Consider the following 15,070-nt stretch of genomic DNA (forward strand, 5'->3'; position numbering starts at 1 on the left):
GGGTAGAGGCCGCTGGTGGAGCCGCTCCTCCGCGCTGAGGCGGCTTGGCAGAGGGGCGTGTCGCTTTTTTCTGCTCGGGCAGTGAGAGGGGCAGCCCCGGCGCCGGGGAGGGCGGGGACGCGAGGAGAGGCAAGATGGCGGCGCCCTGGCGGCTGGGCTGTGGCGGCAAGGGGCTGGCGGTGCTGCTGCTGGGCAGGGGCTCAGCCCTGGGCGCTGGCTTGTCTTTCCCTGCTCGAGGAGCCTGGAGGCGTCTGCACGGGACCCGAGAGCTGCTGGGTGAGTGGTGGTCTGGGCCCCGCACCTTTCGTTTTGCGGTCGGCCTGCTGCGGATACGTGTGGAGGAGCTGTGGCGGCGAGGAAAGGAGGAGGGTAGGGGGTGCTGGGAGAGAACTAAAGGCTGAGCAAGGTGGTGGGGAAGCGTGAGCGCCTCGTGTTACCAGGTAGATGTGTAGGGTGGTAAGGCCGAGCAGTGTCGTTGATGTACTGAGCAGGAGAAACCTCGTAGCAGCGACCAACTGGGGAGAGGATGAGGCTGTAGAAACGGATTGGTTTGGTCTCTGGAGGTACTGGAAGTACAGCAGGAAGAGTACGGGCTGAGGAGAGAGAATTTGGAGAGAGATGTGAAAATTACTGAAGAAACAAGCTCTTGCTAACATATGCATTTTACAATAAAACTCAGTAGTATTTTAGAGACTTGTTAATCGTTGTGTTTTAGATCTAAGTACACCCTTCTTTCTAGCACTGGTTGTCTTTGCTGCTTTGCAATATAAAAACATATTTCTTTGCAAAACCTGCTGTGTATGATATGGGGAAGGCTAACCCTGTTCTTGAAACAACTGTTATTTATTTTCAATTTTTATTAGATAAAATTTGCTTCATCATAAAATAATATGTTTGTCTCTTTGTCCAGTGTAGGATTAGCTACCTCTACATTACTCTTATTGAAGACTTCTTGTTTACAGGCCTTCCAGGCAATCTACTGTAGTACTTTGTATCTTTATGATGAGAAATGTTTCACTGCTTTTTTTTGTTTGGTTGTTTTTTTTGTTTGACAATCTGTAGCTGTTTCTATATCAAAGGAGGTCAAAAAGATGCAATGAACCTGTGTTATGTTGAGTAAGTTTAAATACAAAATTCACTGTCAGTGGGATTCTCAGATTGTAGTTACTAGGATATTATAGAGGTCTTCTGGTCTGCTCTTCTCTTAAACTCCTGCTTTTCAGTCTGCTTGATACACAGCCTAAACTGAATCTCTTCATGGAGAAGGAAGGAGGCAGAAACCTCTGCCTAAACTCAACTTGATTCTTAAAATATGTCACTAAGATTGGATTTTCTTTAAAATAGTAGCTACTGTTTATGTAAAGGTTTTTAAGTCTCCTTTTTTACTCAGAAAATTGATATGCATGATGAAAAAGTACAATATTTACTTTTCTGTGTACTTTAAGGACTGCCTGTACAGTAAACTAACCTACATGAATGCAGTGACTCCTTCTATTAGCATTTTATTTTGATTTAACAAGGGAGGATTTAGTGAAGGGAATTGTTCATTGTAAGATTGCTGGGTTGTTTTCTTTTTTACGGACATACTTAAGCGACTAAAATAACTTTGAAAGGAAACCATTGTTGTAGCTAGTGTTCTTGTCTATCTGTTGATGAACAGGCCTCTTAATTGCAACACTACTGAACTCTGAATGTAAGCATCTCTATGCACGAACATTAAATGAATGCGCAGGGGATGGGTAGGTTGGTGAGCTTGTAGGATGGGAAAGGAGAGGAGAAAATGGAGCTGAAGTGCACCTAAATTTTTCCTTTTCTTTGCATAAAAGTACTTTGATTGTAGTTTCACAGTTGCTTTAACTTAAATTCTATTCTGGTTTCTGCTGCCTATTTTGTGATGAGCCAGATCAGGAATCTAACTTGACTGAAAATGTCTTTGGTTTTGTGATCAGGTTAACTTCCAGCAAAATCCATTCCCCAGTCTGGGTAACTGGGCAGCTGCATGAGTTTTAGAACTACTGCCAGTATGAATAAAGGTGTGAACCTGAACAGTTGGAGCAGAGGACTGACCAGCTCCTTTTGGTTGCATCATGAACTTAACATGGAACAACAGGCAGTCATGCATGGCTTAAAACTTTTTCCCTGAATTGACCCCATTCAAAATGCAATGGTTGCCCCACCTTGCAAAATTAAGATTTGTGATACGAGGTAGAGAGAAGAAATGCTTTTCTTGTTTAAAAAGCACTTTGATTTTATAGCTATGAAATTACTTTAAAGCATCCAAGTAATGTTAATAAATGAGTTGTCTTGGAAGTATTTCAGTGGACTTGACTGCATCTGACCTCCAGACAATTGAAAGTAATTAGAAATTGGGTTTTAAAAATCAGTGCCACAGAATTGCCAAGTCTGCTGAAATCTTCTTGTACATTAGTGTAATGGATGCTGTAACTATCAGAATTTTGTTGTATAATGCTGCATATAAGTGAGGAGGAAAAAAGTTCTGTGCAAAGTAAAGTAATATAAGTAAAGCAACTTGTTGGTATATTTTCCTCACTTTTTTTGCTGCCATGGCTTTCCATGTTATCAACATTATTTCTAAAGATAAAGTTCTTCCCTAGATAGCCCAATTTAAAAATTACTTGAGATAACACATCTCTAAAAAAAGTTCTCTCAAGTCCTCTGTCTGCAAGTTTCTCATAGAGTGTCAGGAATATTTTTCTTTCTTTGATATGCCAGCAAAAGCAGTCTAGAAGTAGACTAAGTTTTGCTGGTGAGTATAGAAGTTGGGAGGGGAGGGGGAAAAACCCCAAACCCCTGCACATGGTTTCCAGTGTAGGGATAAATCGTATTAGCTCTCTGCTGATTCAGTTTCTATGTATGTTTTTTTTCTGAACAACTTGCAGGTGACTAGAAGTTTGCAATGATTTCCTAAATAATTCATGTTAGCTTTATGCCATATACCTTAGTTGCTATGTAACAATCGGCATTCAGCTATAATTACCACAAACAATAAAATAGATTAAAAATGTATGTAACTCCCATGTGGGAGAATACAGCAGAATTTCAAATGCTAACACTTAGCAATTATAAGTAAACTGGTATTTTATTTTTAAATTAAGATCTGTGATATATCTGTTAAATTCTTTTTTGTTTGAATCCATTCGGGAAACAAAGTGTTTGCATATACAAATTATTTTGTAATTTAAGCAGTATGTTGCACTTTCACTGAACAGTTTAAGGGAAAGCATCTGTGATATCAGCAGTCATCTTGCAATATGTTTTAAGTCTGCTGGGACAATTCACAGAATATTACAGGCAGATATTTCTTTTTTCTGAATGAAATCACCACATAGTATAGCATAATATTTATATGTAATTATGTGTTGAAGTAAAATGTCAGCAGTCTTCCAGGTAGTGGTAAACTTTGTAACCCACAAATTGCAAGGTCTTGTGTTAAGCATCTTTAAAGAAAGTGGAGCATAGAAAAACTTTGTTTTTCTTACAGGTTCTAGATATACTTGCAAATTCATGAGAGTAGAATTACATTGAAGTGTCCAGAAGGGAAATAAGGTTATTTGAGTTATAATACTCTGTTTACAGCATAAAACATGAAACTAGAACGGAAAGGGGGATGTTCTTCTGTTTTGTGATGCAGAGCGAGCTATTTTGCTCACACTCAGATTTACATCAGCAATTTGGAGAGGATGTTATCTCATTAAAAGGGTTTATATTCTCTTGTCTGCTGAAGGTGCTGAGTAGCCCTCAACTCCCCATGTCTTCTCAAACAGGAGTAGCGGAACACTGTAGGCTTTTTCTGAAAAAGAATTTTTGTTTGAGCTATATAATGGTCTTTTTCAGGGACCGGAATAGTTTCTCTATGTACTAATAACAAGCCTTTACTAGTTGCTGGGACCTTGCAAGTCAAATATGCTGTGTACCTGGTGGAAAGCTGGAGAAGGATGAAAGAAAGAAATTTTTTTTAGTTACCATTATAAATCCTTGTCTGGTCTCTCACTTAATAGAGGTTTGGCAAAGTTTTTATCTAGGGATGTGTCTTTATTCAGTGTGGTGTGGTTGTGTTTTAGGGTGACCATTAGTAATATTTAAGAGCCTGAGAAGACTGTTAGCCTACTGTATTGGCTGTTAAAGTCATTGTCATATACCTTGGAAGGTCAGTTTAAATGCTGTTCCTCAGTAACATTTACCATTCTTGCAGTGAGGCACTATAGTATAGAAAATGGCAGTTTCTCATGTTCAGATTTGACATGTGCCTTGATTTTTGGATTCTTCATTCTGCTTTGAACCCTGTTTGTTTATTTATTATTTTTTTACACACTTCATGTGTACTTGCTGCTGGATCTTCTATCCTAACTTGATCAAAGGACCAGAATGCACTGTGTGTCTTGTGGTAGTTGCTCATAACATGAAAAGAAAAATCTTAGTGGCACAAATTTGTTGATCAGTTTTGTTCCATACTTTGGCATATACGCATATTCTGGGAAATGGATCAAGTGACTGTTTACTGAAGTGAAACGTGAACCACCATATTTAAAAAGTATTTTTTCCTCATTAGAAATGTGGAATGCCTTTACTTTTTCAGTCAAGTATCTCCACTAGTTCTGGGTAGTGCTAGATATTTATGGGATATGACTTCAAAATCAGGTTTCAGTTGTCAAAGTTGACTTTGTCAACTTCTGATTGTCAAGTTAGACAAATGAAACAAAAACCACTTGTATCCTGTAACATATTTTCTACATGCTGTTATCTGTAAATATTTTTTCTGAGTGAACCTGTATAGTGTAAAAAAGTTGTGAACTTATGCTTTAATTTGTAGTATTTGATAAATGATCATGGGCAGAACATGATTTGGTAGGTGAACACAGATAGGCATTCACAGAATAATACACATTAACAGAGTTTGTTTTTCTGTGTATTGGTCCAAGATGAGAGACTGCAAGAAAAAACTGTTTAAAGAAAATCCTTGGAGGTAATTCAGATGGGAATTGCCAGTGTTAAGAGGAACATTGGATACGTTTTTAAGCTTTGCAGTGAAGAGTAATACTAAACTGACAAGCATTTAAGTACCTTGGAAAGGCTGAGACAGGTATGTGTATTTCTCGTGCAGTCTTCTGGGAACATGAACCATGTGTACGCTGGGCTCATTTCCACAGTTCAGTGTTTCAGGGAGCGTGATCCTGATCCTGGGGAATTTGGGGAGTAAAGAACTCATTTTCTCCTCTTGGTGAGTTTTAAAATGTCAGGATCATTGATGGCTGCTAAGGTTATCAGAGGTTTGTGACAATGTTTCCATTTCACATTTAAAAAAAAAATGTAGAATCCTAGACTGGTTTGGGTTAGAAGGGAACTTTAAAGCTCATTTAGTCCAACCTCCCCTGCAATGAGCAGTGACATCTTCAGCTCGATCAGGCAGCATGCTCAGGGCCCTGTCCAACCTGTCCTTGACTGTTTCTAGGGATGGGGCATCTACCACCGCTCTGGGCAACCTCTGCCAGTGTCTCACCACCCTTATCATAAAAAAACAAAACAAACAAAAAAACCCAACCAACCAACCAAACAAAAAAACCCCAAAAAACAAACCTAAGTCTGAATCTACCCTTTTGTACTTTAAAACCATTACCCCTTGTCCTGTTGCTACAGGCCCTATTAAAAAGTCTGTCCCCATATTATAAGCCCTTTTTAATTATTGAAAGGCTTCAGTAATGTCTCCCCGGAGTTTTCCCTTCTCCAGACTAAACAACTCCAACTCTCTCAGCCTGTCCTCACAGGGGACATATTCCATCCCTCTGATTATTTTTGTGGCCTCCTCTGGACCTGCTACAGCAGGTCCATGTCTTTCCTGTGCTGAGGACTCTGGAGCTGGGCACAGCACTGCAGGTGGGGTCTCACAAGAGCAGAGCAGGAAAATCCCCCCCCTTGCCCTGCTGCCCACACTGCTCTGGATGCAGCCCAGCACACAGGTGGCTTTCTGGGCTGCAAGTGCACGTTGCTGGCTCACAGTCAGTTTTCCACTTCTATTCCCAAGTTCTTTGCGGGGCTGCTCTCAATCCACTCATGGCCCAGCCTGTGTTTGTGCTCAGGATTGCCCTGACCCATGTGCAGGACCTTGCACTTGGCCTTGTTGAACTCCATGAGGTTTGCACGGTCCCACCTCTCCAGCCTGCCCAGGTCCCTCTTAAGGGCACATCCCGTCCCTCAGGTGTGTTATCTGCACCACTCAGCTTGGGGTCATCTGTAAACTGACAGGGTGTCACTGCTGAAGTTATTAAACAGTCCTTGGCCCAGTACAGACCCCTGAGGGACACCACTCATCACCAGCCTCCATCTGAATATCGAGCCGTTGACCACTGCTCCCTGGATGTCACCATCCAGCCGATTCTTTATTCACCAAATACTCCATCCATCAGACCCATCTCTCTCCCATTTAGAGAGAAGGATGTTGAGGGGGGACCATGTCAAAGGCCTTACAGAAGTCCAGATAGATGACATCTGTAGCTTTTCCTTTGTCCACTGATGTAGTCGCTCCATCACAGGCCACTGGGTTGGTCAGGCAGGACTTGCCCTTGGTGAAGCTGTGCTGGCATTCTCAAATCACCTCCCTGTGCTCCGTGTGCCTCAGCACAGCTTCTAGGAGGATCTGATCCATGATCTTCTCAGGCACAGGGGTGAGGCTGACAGGTCACTAGTTCCCAGAGTCCTCCTTTCTACCCTTTTTATAATGGGTGCAGTGTTTCCATTTTTCCAGTCACCAGGGTGTTCACCTGACTGCCTCGAGTCTTCGAATATCATGGAGAGTGGTTTGGCAACTACATCAGCCAGTTTCCCCATAGATTTATGTATGTTCAGGTTCTTCAGGAGATCACGAACCTGATCTTCTCATGCAGTGGGAGGGACTTTGCTCCCCCAGTCCCTCCCTAGAGGTCCATCTACCAGAGAGGTGTAGGAAGAGAGATTAAATAATGGAAACAATGGAAAAACTAATGTTTTTAACTCTACCTAACCTCTGAAATATTTATGGTTGAATACCTACGTTCTTTTACAAGTGTAGTGTTTTATTCGGTCATAATCCTGTAGCAATGAGAAAGACAAGGTTGGATTTATTGGATGTATTAACATTAATGAATTACAGAACATGGGTGGACATTTAAATTCTCTTAAATATTTGTGTGTTTACACAGTGTTAGCAAAAGTTTCACTTTTGTCTTCATTGTCTCCGAGATTGTAACCATGGTAGTTCTAAGGACTTCGAAATAAGGATGAGAAGCATTCTCACTGTAGGTGACATGCTTTTCAGCTCAAAATTCTGGGGGGGGGGGAGAAAGATTTTTTTTTTATTATTATTTTTTTTTTAAAACTGTTCAAGCTTACTCTGAGCAAATCAGCAACTGGAAGGAATGTGGTGGTGTTTCCTATGGAACAGTAGCAAGCTTTAATGCTGGATATTAGAGAAAAGGGAATATGAAGCAGAATCGATTCTTGCCATTGTATGCAATGTACTTTCTATGTGTTTGTTTCTTTCTCTAACTGAATATAGATTCAGATATAATAGCTTGAGAAAGAACCTCAAAAATCAGTCAAGTGCTGGAATACTCTTACAAACTAGTATCTAGAAATATATTTATTTGGCCTCATAACTATCCTTATAAGTTCAGAAAGATAGTATCTCTTGTATTACCAGCTGTATGTCAGAATACTACTACTGGATCAAATGACAAGAGGTGTAGTGTACTACGAAGACAAGGAATGTGCTGTATCATATCCTCAGAAGAATCCTGGTTACATGGCACACAGGTTGTTGCTGCACAGTGACACTTCTCCCTGTGTCAGGGTTTACGAAGCTGACAGTCAGAGTAGAAGCCATCTGCTAGCTAGCTGTGTCTACTACATGCAGGGCCCAGAGAGGTCATGTTGTTGGGTTGCTTAAATATATTGGACTTTTTAGATATTTTTATTTGGCTTGTGAAAGGAAAGAAAAGGCTAAGAATTCATCTGGTCTCTGTGTATAGACACTTACCCATTAGAAGGATCTCTGTAATGAGATCTGTTAAAATGAATGTTAAAAACAGAGACATGATTCAATTACTGAAACTTCAAATTAGGCAATTTCAGTCTGTGAAGTAGATAGCTTCCCAGCAGAAAGGATAAATAAGGATTGGAAAATTTTATCAGTGAAAGACGTAGATCATAAGTGTCTGGAGTACTAGGATCAGGGGGGCTTTATTAATTTAAAATATATACTTTAATCTGTCATCTGGAAAAAAATCCACAGCCTGTGGCAAAGAGGAAGAGGGAAGGAGAAAGGATGTAGTGTTTGTGGTGGATTTTTTTAAGACTGATGAAACTTCTGGTTTAGAAAATCAGAACTCTGAATTCTCATTTCTTATTTTCATGTTTGAACTTTGGGGGAGTGGGATTACATGCTTTGCCTTAGTGTGCTCTGAATATTGCAGTTCAGCATAAAGACAGAGGTCATATTCAAGATACAAGCATTTAGCCTTTGGTTAATAGTCAGAAAGGATCCTAACAATTGGCTAGATTTGTTCTGCACATTTACTCCCCACTCTTGCATGCCCATGACTAGAAGCCTGAGGATGGATAAGAAGTCTGGGACAGAGGAGAAGATGCCTGCCTGGCTGGTACTCTGGTCATACATTCATATTCATATTGCTGACATACTGCGTAACTAGGAAGAAAAATTTTGTGAGGAAATTGTTCTGCATAACTAGGAAGAGGATTTTGTGAGTGGAGTTATACTATCCTCTAGTAAGTCATGGTTCATCAGCAGGGAACATAACAATACCTCTCACCCGGTTTCTTCTGATTGCAGCAGTTTTGACCTCTTGAGGACTGAAATGTGTGTGCATGCGTGTGTCTGTGTGTGTGTTCTCTCCTCTGGGCTTGCTTCTATCTGACAAATCTTATGTTCAGACTTCCTTTCCTGTCAAGCAAGCAGGAAATGAGAGGAGAAATCTTTGAGATTTATCTCATTCACTTCTGTCCTGGAGTAAATGGAAGACTGTGGCACAGCATTTTATCCAAGGTTTTGCTTAAAGAGGTCTTGACAGGGGCAGAACTAAACAGATGCATGGCCATGTGTGGAAAGCCCCTCGAAATGGAAATGTGGTTTGGTTTAGTACATACTCCCCTGATACACAAGAGGCAGGGCGTATTAGCTGGCCCAGCTTTGAAATCTATGGTGTTTTGGGGGTGAAGGGTGAATAAAAAAAAAATAATCACAGCTTCATGCTAGCTGCTGCTTTTTTTTTTCTAATGTATTTTCATATTTTATAGCTACTTTTTCATTCTACATATGACAGTTTGTGTGTAGTTGGAGCTCTAATCAAATTGTAGATTATTTTTTTTTTCTGTTCACATTTCTGTTGGACAGAAGTTATATAACCCTGTTTCACTTGCATCCACTGTAGGATTGTTCAGTAGGTCAGGCTGAACTGAGGGGCACTTGAACTACTAGTTTGTGTATTTTTAATAAAGTATTAAGTCTTGGTTGTGAAAAAAGTTTCTATTAAAAATTCACTGAAAGCTGAAGCAGCATGAGTATCTAAAGTTGTCTTAATCATATCCAAAGTTTCTACATAATATTTTTACTTAAGACAGAGTTTAATTTGCATAATACTTTGTATTATTTATGACTTCATACTCAAGTTGGCCCTTGTTCTCTGTGAAACATAGATTCTGTACTTAGTGCCTTGTGTTTCTTGGTGCTCTTTGGGGTGCATGCTTGTATGTAAGCTTAAAAAAAAGCATCATAGTGAACCTTTTATTCAACTGTCTTTCAGATTCCTGCATTTTTAGTTTAATTTGTGTTAAGCAGTTAACTGCAGAAATAATTATACTGAAAAAGTGTTTAGTCTAGATAATCATGTGCTTGTTTTACAGGTACGCCTGGTATTAAAGTTCTCATGCCTGCACTTTCTCCTACAATGGAAGAAGGAAACATCGTAAAATGGTTAAAAAAGGAAGGTAAAATAGCATTTTCTATGGCCACATTTGTTGTAATTCTTCAGTTATATAAATCTATTCTGTAAGAGTAAGATCTTTCTCGTTGTACCTTAATATTTTGAAGCAAAATGTTTCATATATGGATGTTGTCTTCTTGAATGATACCTGCTTTGAAATTGTTGGTGCTGGAAACGTTTTTCCTTTAGTTGTCTTCCAAAAGGTTGCATTGATCATATTTTTGAAAAATTTCATAAGGCTCTTCCAGGGTGTGAGAGTGTGTGTGTGTGTGTTATTTTTAATTCCCAGTATTGTCATGCTAATCAGTAACTTTGGAAGTCTTGAGAGCCTTTGACTTTGGGGAGGGACTCTTTCATTACTTCACTGCATTATGAAATAACACGAAAGATACTGCATTTTTATAGTTGGTATTCAGGGAATTTTTTAATATCTAAATTATAGTCTGCAATTAAAACTGATAGAAAAATTTAAATTACTTTCATAACCCAAATTCCAAATGGGGAAATCTCTTGGAAAAAAACAACCCACAACCCAAGCAAAAACCCAAACTATTCCTCCAAAAACGCCTTAACAACCTTGGTTATCTTAGGTTCTCTGACAACTGAAAAGTAATGTACTTCTGTTAAAATATGTAGCAGCAACTAGATAAATAGTTTGAATGTATGTTTTGTTTTCACATAGGTTGTATGTAAACGCAAAATGATCTGAAGAAGAATCGGCAGTCCCTGTTCTGTCAGGACACCTTTCTCCACTCTCCTCCTACCATTTCCCCTCTTCAATTTAATATTAAAACTGGATTTTGACTGTAGTTTTGTTGTGGTTGTCCACTGGTATAGGATGCATTGCAGAATTCTAGATGATTGTAGGAGTATATCTTGTTCTCAGACATTTTTAAATGTCCTGAAGAGATTAACATATATGGAAAAAAGAAAATGCTTAATGCTTATTATCTTTGACAGACACAATATGGTGAGCTAAATTTGTGTGGTGACTATTCTGCCTAGATAAGCCATTTCCTTTGGCTTACCAAAGTGTTGATACAGCCTCCGTTACTGGAGTACTTTGCTTTTATACATTTTGAATACATTTTGAGAGGTGGCCGGAAGGCAGCTTGTTGCTCTAGTAGTGGACATGACCTTTTGCTTGTAAAATTTTAGTAAGAATTTCTTCAGAATTTACTAGGAATAATGTGACAATCCATGTCTGTAAAAAGTAAATCGTACCAGTGTGCTTGAAGCTTCAGTTAATGAAGTATCGAGACCAAGATTATGCAGAAAGGAGTGATCTAAAGTCCTTTTTCTAGTCATTCATTGTCAATAACTGTAAGACATTAAAAATCAACAGTAGTATGTTTTACAATAAATATAGCATTCAAAATTGCTAGAGAAAACAAAGAAGAGAGCATGCTAGGAATTGAAGTATATTCCAGTTTGCTCCACAACACAAATGAATGAATTTTCCTCAGAAAAGTCTTAGGACACAACAGCTATACAGTGGTTTTTGGTTTTTTTTTTTTTCAATTTTTCCACTACACTTCCACCCCAACAGTGAAGGAAGAAAAAAGCTCCACACCTCTTCGAATTAAATTAAAATCAAATCTTAATTGATGGTTGGACTTTGAGAGAAAACTATTTTAAGATTTTTATTGCTCTACTTTCTGTCTAGAAAACAATCAAAACTGAGTACAGTATATTGTGTTATTTGGTACATCTGAGACCATAATTAGTTCCTATGGGTATTTTTTTTTTCCTTTGACAGTATGGAAAATAAACATAATGACAACATTAAGAAAAGTGAAAATAAATTTTGAAGAAAAAAAGTGATTTAATGATTATACTCTTTCTGTCTGCAAGGAATGCTCATAACTACATAATCCTCCAATGAGTTGGCCATCTAAATGAGTGGCATTGCTGAATATAAATGATAATCTCACATCCAAGAAAATAAATATTTTTAAGGCAATTGACAGAAGAAAGCTGATGATTGCATATGAAATGTTTTTCCCAGTGTATGACCAGCAGGGGTCAGTAGAATACTCTTGATAATTTTTCTGTTCTTTGTGTAAATACCAAATGTTTTCATTTTATGGTTTTGCAGGATGAATTAATGACTTCAGTACCAAGAAGGAAAGATGCTGAATTTAACTGACAGCTTTACTATTTCTGTCTCATTGCTAATTCAGTGTCATATTGATTCCTGCAGCTAATAAAGTTGTTCTTGTAAAAATAAAACTCTGTTTCTAAAATCTTGTGCTTATTATATATGAATTTAATGTTGATGAAAGATGATAGATTGACAGCCCAGGAGACCAAAATCTTTTTTTTTTATTGTGGGCAGGAAACAGAATGGGCAACAGTGCTAGCAATTTCTTTGTGCAGTGTAACTCTGCTGCCTTCTGAGACATTACCTCCGGGGACTTCAGTCTCTGTGCTCAGTCAACTTTGATTTGATTTGCAAAGAGTACATCAAGGAATGCAGTTTGTATCTTGTGATTTGGATACTTGTCAGTGATTGAGAAAGTCCTGTAGGCTGTTGAATGCCAACTGGATGTGATCTCCTAGAGAGAAACTGAGCTTCAGTAGAGATCCTAATCATTCAGCCTAGCTGTAAGAACTTAATCATTTAAAAAAAACCCAAACAAACCCTACCCAAAATTTTTCAGGAGCATTATGTATAATCTTGGAGAGATACTGCAGTATTGCTCTCTCAGTAGAGAGTTTAAGAGCAGAGATATGCTCTACAAAAGGGTTCATTCCAATCCTCTCTATTGGGAAAGCTCATTGACATCAAAATGGGCATTGATTAGGAGCTATTACAGATTTTGCAATCTAATGAAAATAACTATGATCCTTTCTGCAACACTTTGGTACTGAAACGTGAGGTTTTTAAATGCTTCTATGAAATATTCTTCATAAAATAGCATTTAATCAATTGCCTTCCAAACTTATGACCAGTTCTTGGTTGCATCAGTGAAAGGAAAATGAAAAGTAGAGGAAAAGTGGTTTGCCCAGTTCTCTGAAGACTTTTCCTCTCTCCTGCCCTGTGCGAGGGAATCCTTAGCTTTCTGTGAAGAGCCTCATGTACACGAGTTAAGCGATATGTTGTGTGGCACACACGTGGGTGGAGGTATTTGCATTGGTGAGCTTGCACTGTTGGAGTTCCTGCTGTAGGTTGCTTAGCACTGAGATTTCTTTCTAATGGTGCAGAATGCTTATAGTCCGATTGCAGGTTGGGAGAAGAGTATCATTAAGATATGGAGTTAAGCTCCTTTCTGCTTGCCTATTTTGTCACTGTAGGTTACAGAATTTGCCCAACAATTTGATTTCTTAACATCTATGAAGTACTTGTCTAACGATCTGATCTATGGGCTACTTGAATTAATAATCCAATGGAATTAAAACACTGGTATAGAGCTTGTAATTTTGACTTCTGTTATAAACTGTTCATGCTCTAGTATTGCATGGTTAAATAGATCTGAAAGGAAGTTTAGGCTAAGTATCCTGAAGTTCTGTTGTATTTTGCAGGTGAAACAGTGAATGCTGGAGATGCATTATGTGAAATTGAAACAGACAAAGCGGTGATTACCATGGAATCCAGTGATGATGGCATATTGGCTAAAATAATGGTAGGGATTCTGCCTTTCTGAGTAGGATGATGTCACTTCATGCTATTGTTTAGCATATTGCTTCAAAACTAGTTTAGATAGCTAAATTTCCTTCTCAGGTTTCAGAATAATGCACTCATTTGCATTCCTAGTGAGAAATAATTTCTCACTAGGTACATGATTCTGTATATGTTTACTGGATTTTCTGTTAACCTGATAGAATTATGTTGTTTTGTATGTTTTGCACCTGATGAATTATGTCCATGAAATATTGCAGTTTATGACATCTCTTACTCTGGGTTCTAGAAAGACAAGTTACAATAAATTAGTTGGAATATGGAATTTTGGATGGTACATTACCTAGGAATTGCAATCCCTATGCTAGAATATCTTGTGCTGGCCGTTGAAGATAGAGCATTATACAAAATGGGCTGACCCAGAGGACAGTTCTTTAAAATAATTAATTTCCTGTATTCTTAAAATTAAATTGATTAGGCATGACATAAAGAATGAGAACTGGAATGAAGCATCATCTCTGAGCATTATTTTCGAGTATTTATTTGTATGTGCATGTATAACAGAGATAATGCTCAGTTTGTTTGGGTTCCTTGTTTATGTTTGGCTTCAAATCCTGTTCTGTACCAAGATGGAAGCAATAACAGCTGGACTACAGAGACAAGAATGAAGGACTTGGTTCTAACGCTGCATTGCTTAAGGTCTGCTTACAAGTCCTGTGCTGTTGTTTACTTACTGTATTCTAAAAAAAAAAAAGGTCAAATTCTGTATCTTTTCCTTTCTTTTCTCTTTTCTAATGTTTTGGAAAATTGTTTCCTATTTCAAGATGACCTGATGTTAATTCTTACCAGAATTTAGAAGGGTGGGGCTGTAATTCTGAGGCCTTCTGTTACCACTTCTGTGTGAAAGTAAATACGACATTTTCTGAAAGCTCACATTTGATGCTTTTAACTTAAGAAGACTAGATTTTTCTTGTCCGTTGAATATGTATAATGGCAAATGTGTTTTAGCCTTTCTTATCTTTAGGGTGGGGAATAAGAGTTGTTATTAATTATGTATATGAAAGGGAAAGGTTTTTTCCCTCCCTCTCAGTGTTAACCACTTTTTCTAAAATTTTCCCCAAACAGTATTCAGATCTGTGGAGTTCTCTAATTTATCCTGTGAAGGCTTAAACTGTCAGCTAGCCTCTAGCACTTCCAACAAGAACAGTGATATAATTTTTTTTCCCTTTTAAAAATTGGGTGGATAAACATGGATAATCTTAAATTTGAATTTACAGTGAATTAGCAGTTCGGTTAAGGTGAAAAAACTTGCTCAATTAAAATTGTAGAAAATCTACTTACAGGCAGCTAAATGGGGAAACAAGGTTCTGCAGCATAGTATTTATCACGTTTAATGCATATACTGATATATAGTGTCTTACTACACTTAAACATCCTACCTATTAGCTGGCATCTC

The 15,070-nt window shown here is 38.4% G+C and overlaps 1 protein-coding gene across 1 annotated transcript in view; it reads left to right on the plus strand.

Moving 5' to 3' along the window:
* The first annotated feature begins 13 nt into the window (after positions 1–13).
* Positions 14–15,070, plus strand: part of PDHX (pyruvate dehydrogenase complex component X) — a 58,304-nt gene continuing 43,247 nt past the window's right edge. The window contains exons 1-3 of the mRNA XM_026850571.1: positions 14–276; positions 9,913–9,996; positions 13,518–13,618. Coding sequence (XP_026706372.1) covers positions 135–276; positions 9,913–9,996; positions 13,518–13,618 — 327 coding nt within the window. The 5' untranslated portion in view covers positions 14–134. The remainder of the gene's footprint in view (positions 277–9,912; positions 9,997–13,517; positions 13,619–15,070) is intronic.

The sequence above is a fragment of the Athene cunicularia genome (genome assembly GCF_003259725.1).
Source record: "Athene cunicularia isolate RWA chromosome 5 unlocalized genomic scaffold, athCun1 chr5_part2, whole genome shotgun sequence".
NCBI classification, from domain to species: domain Eukaryota; kingdom Metazoa; phylum Chordata; class Aves; order Strigiformes; family Strigidae; genus Athene; species Athene cunicularia.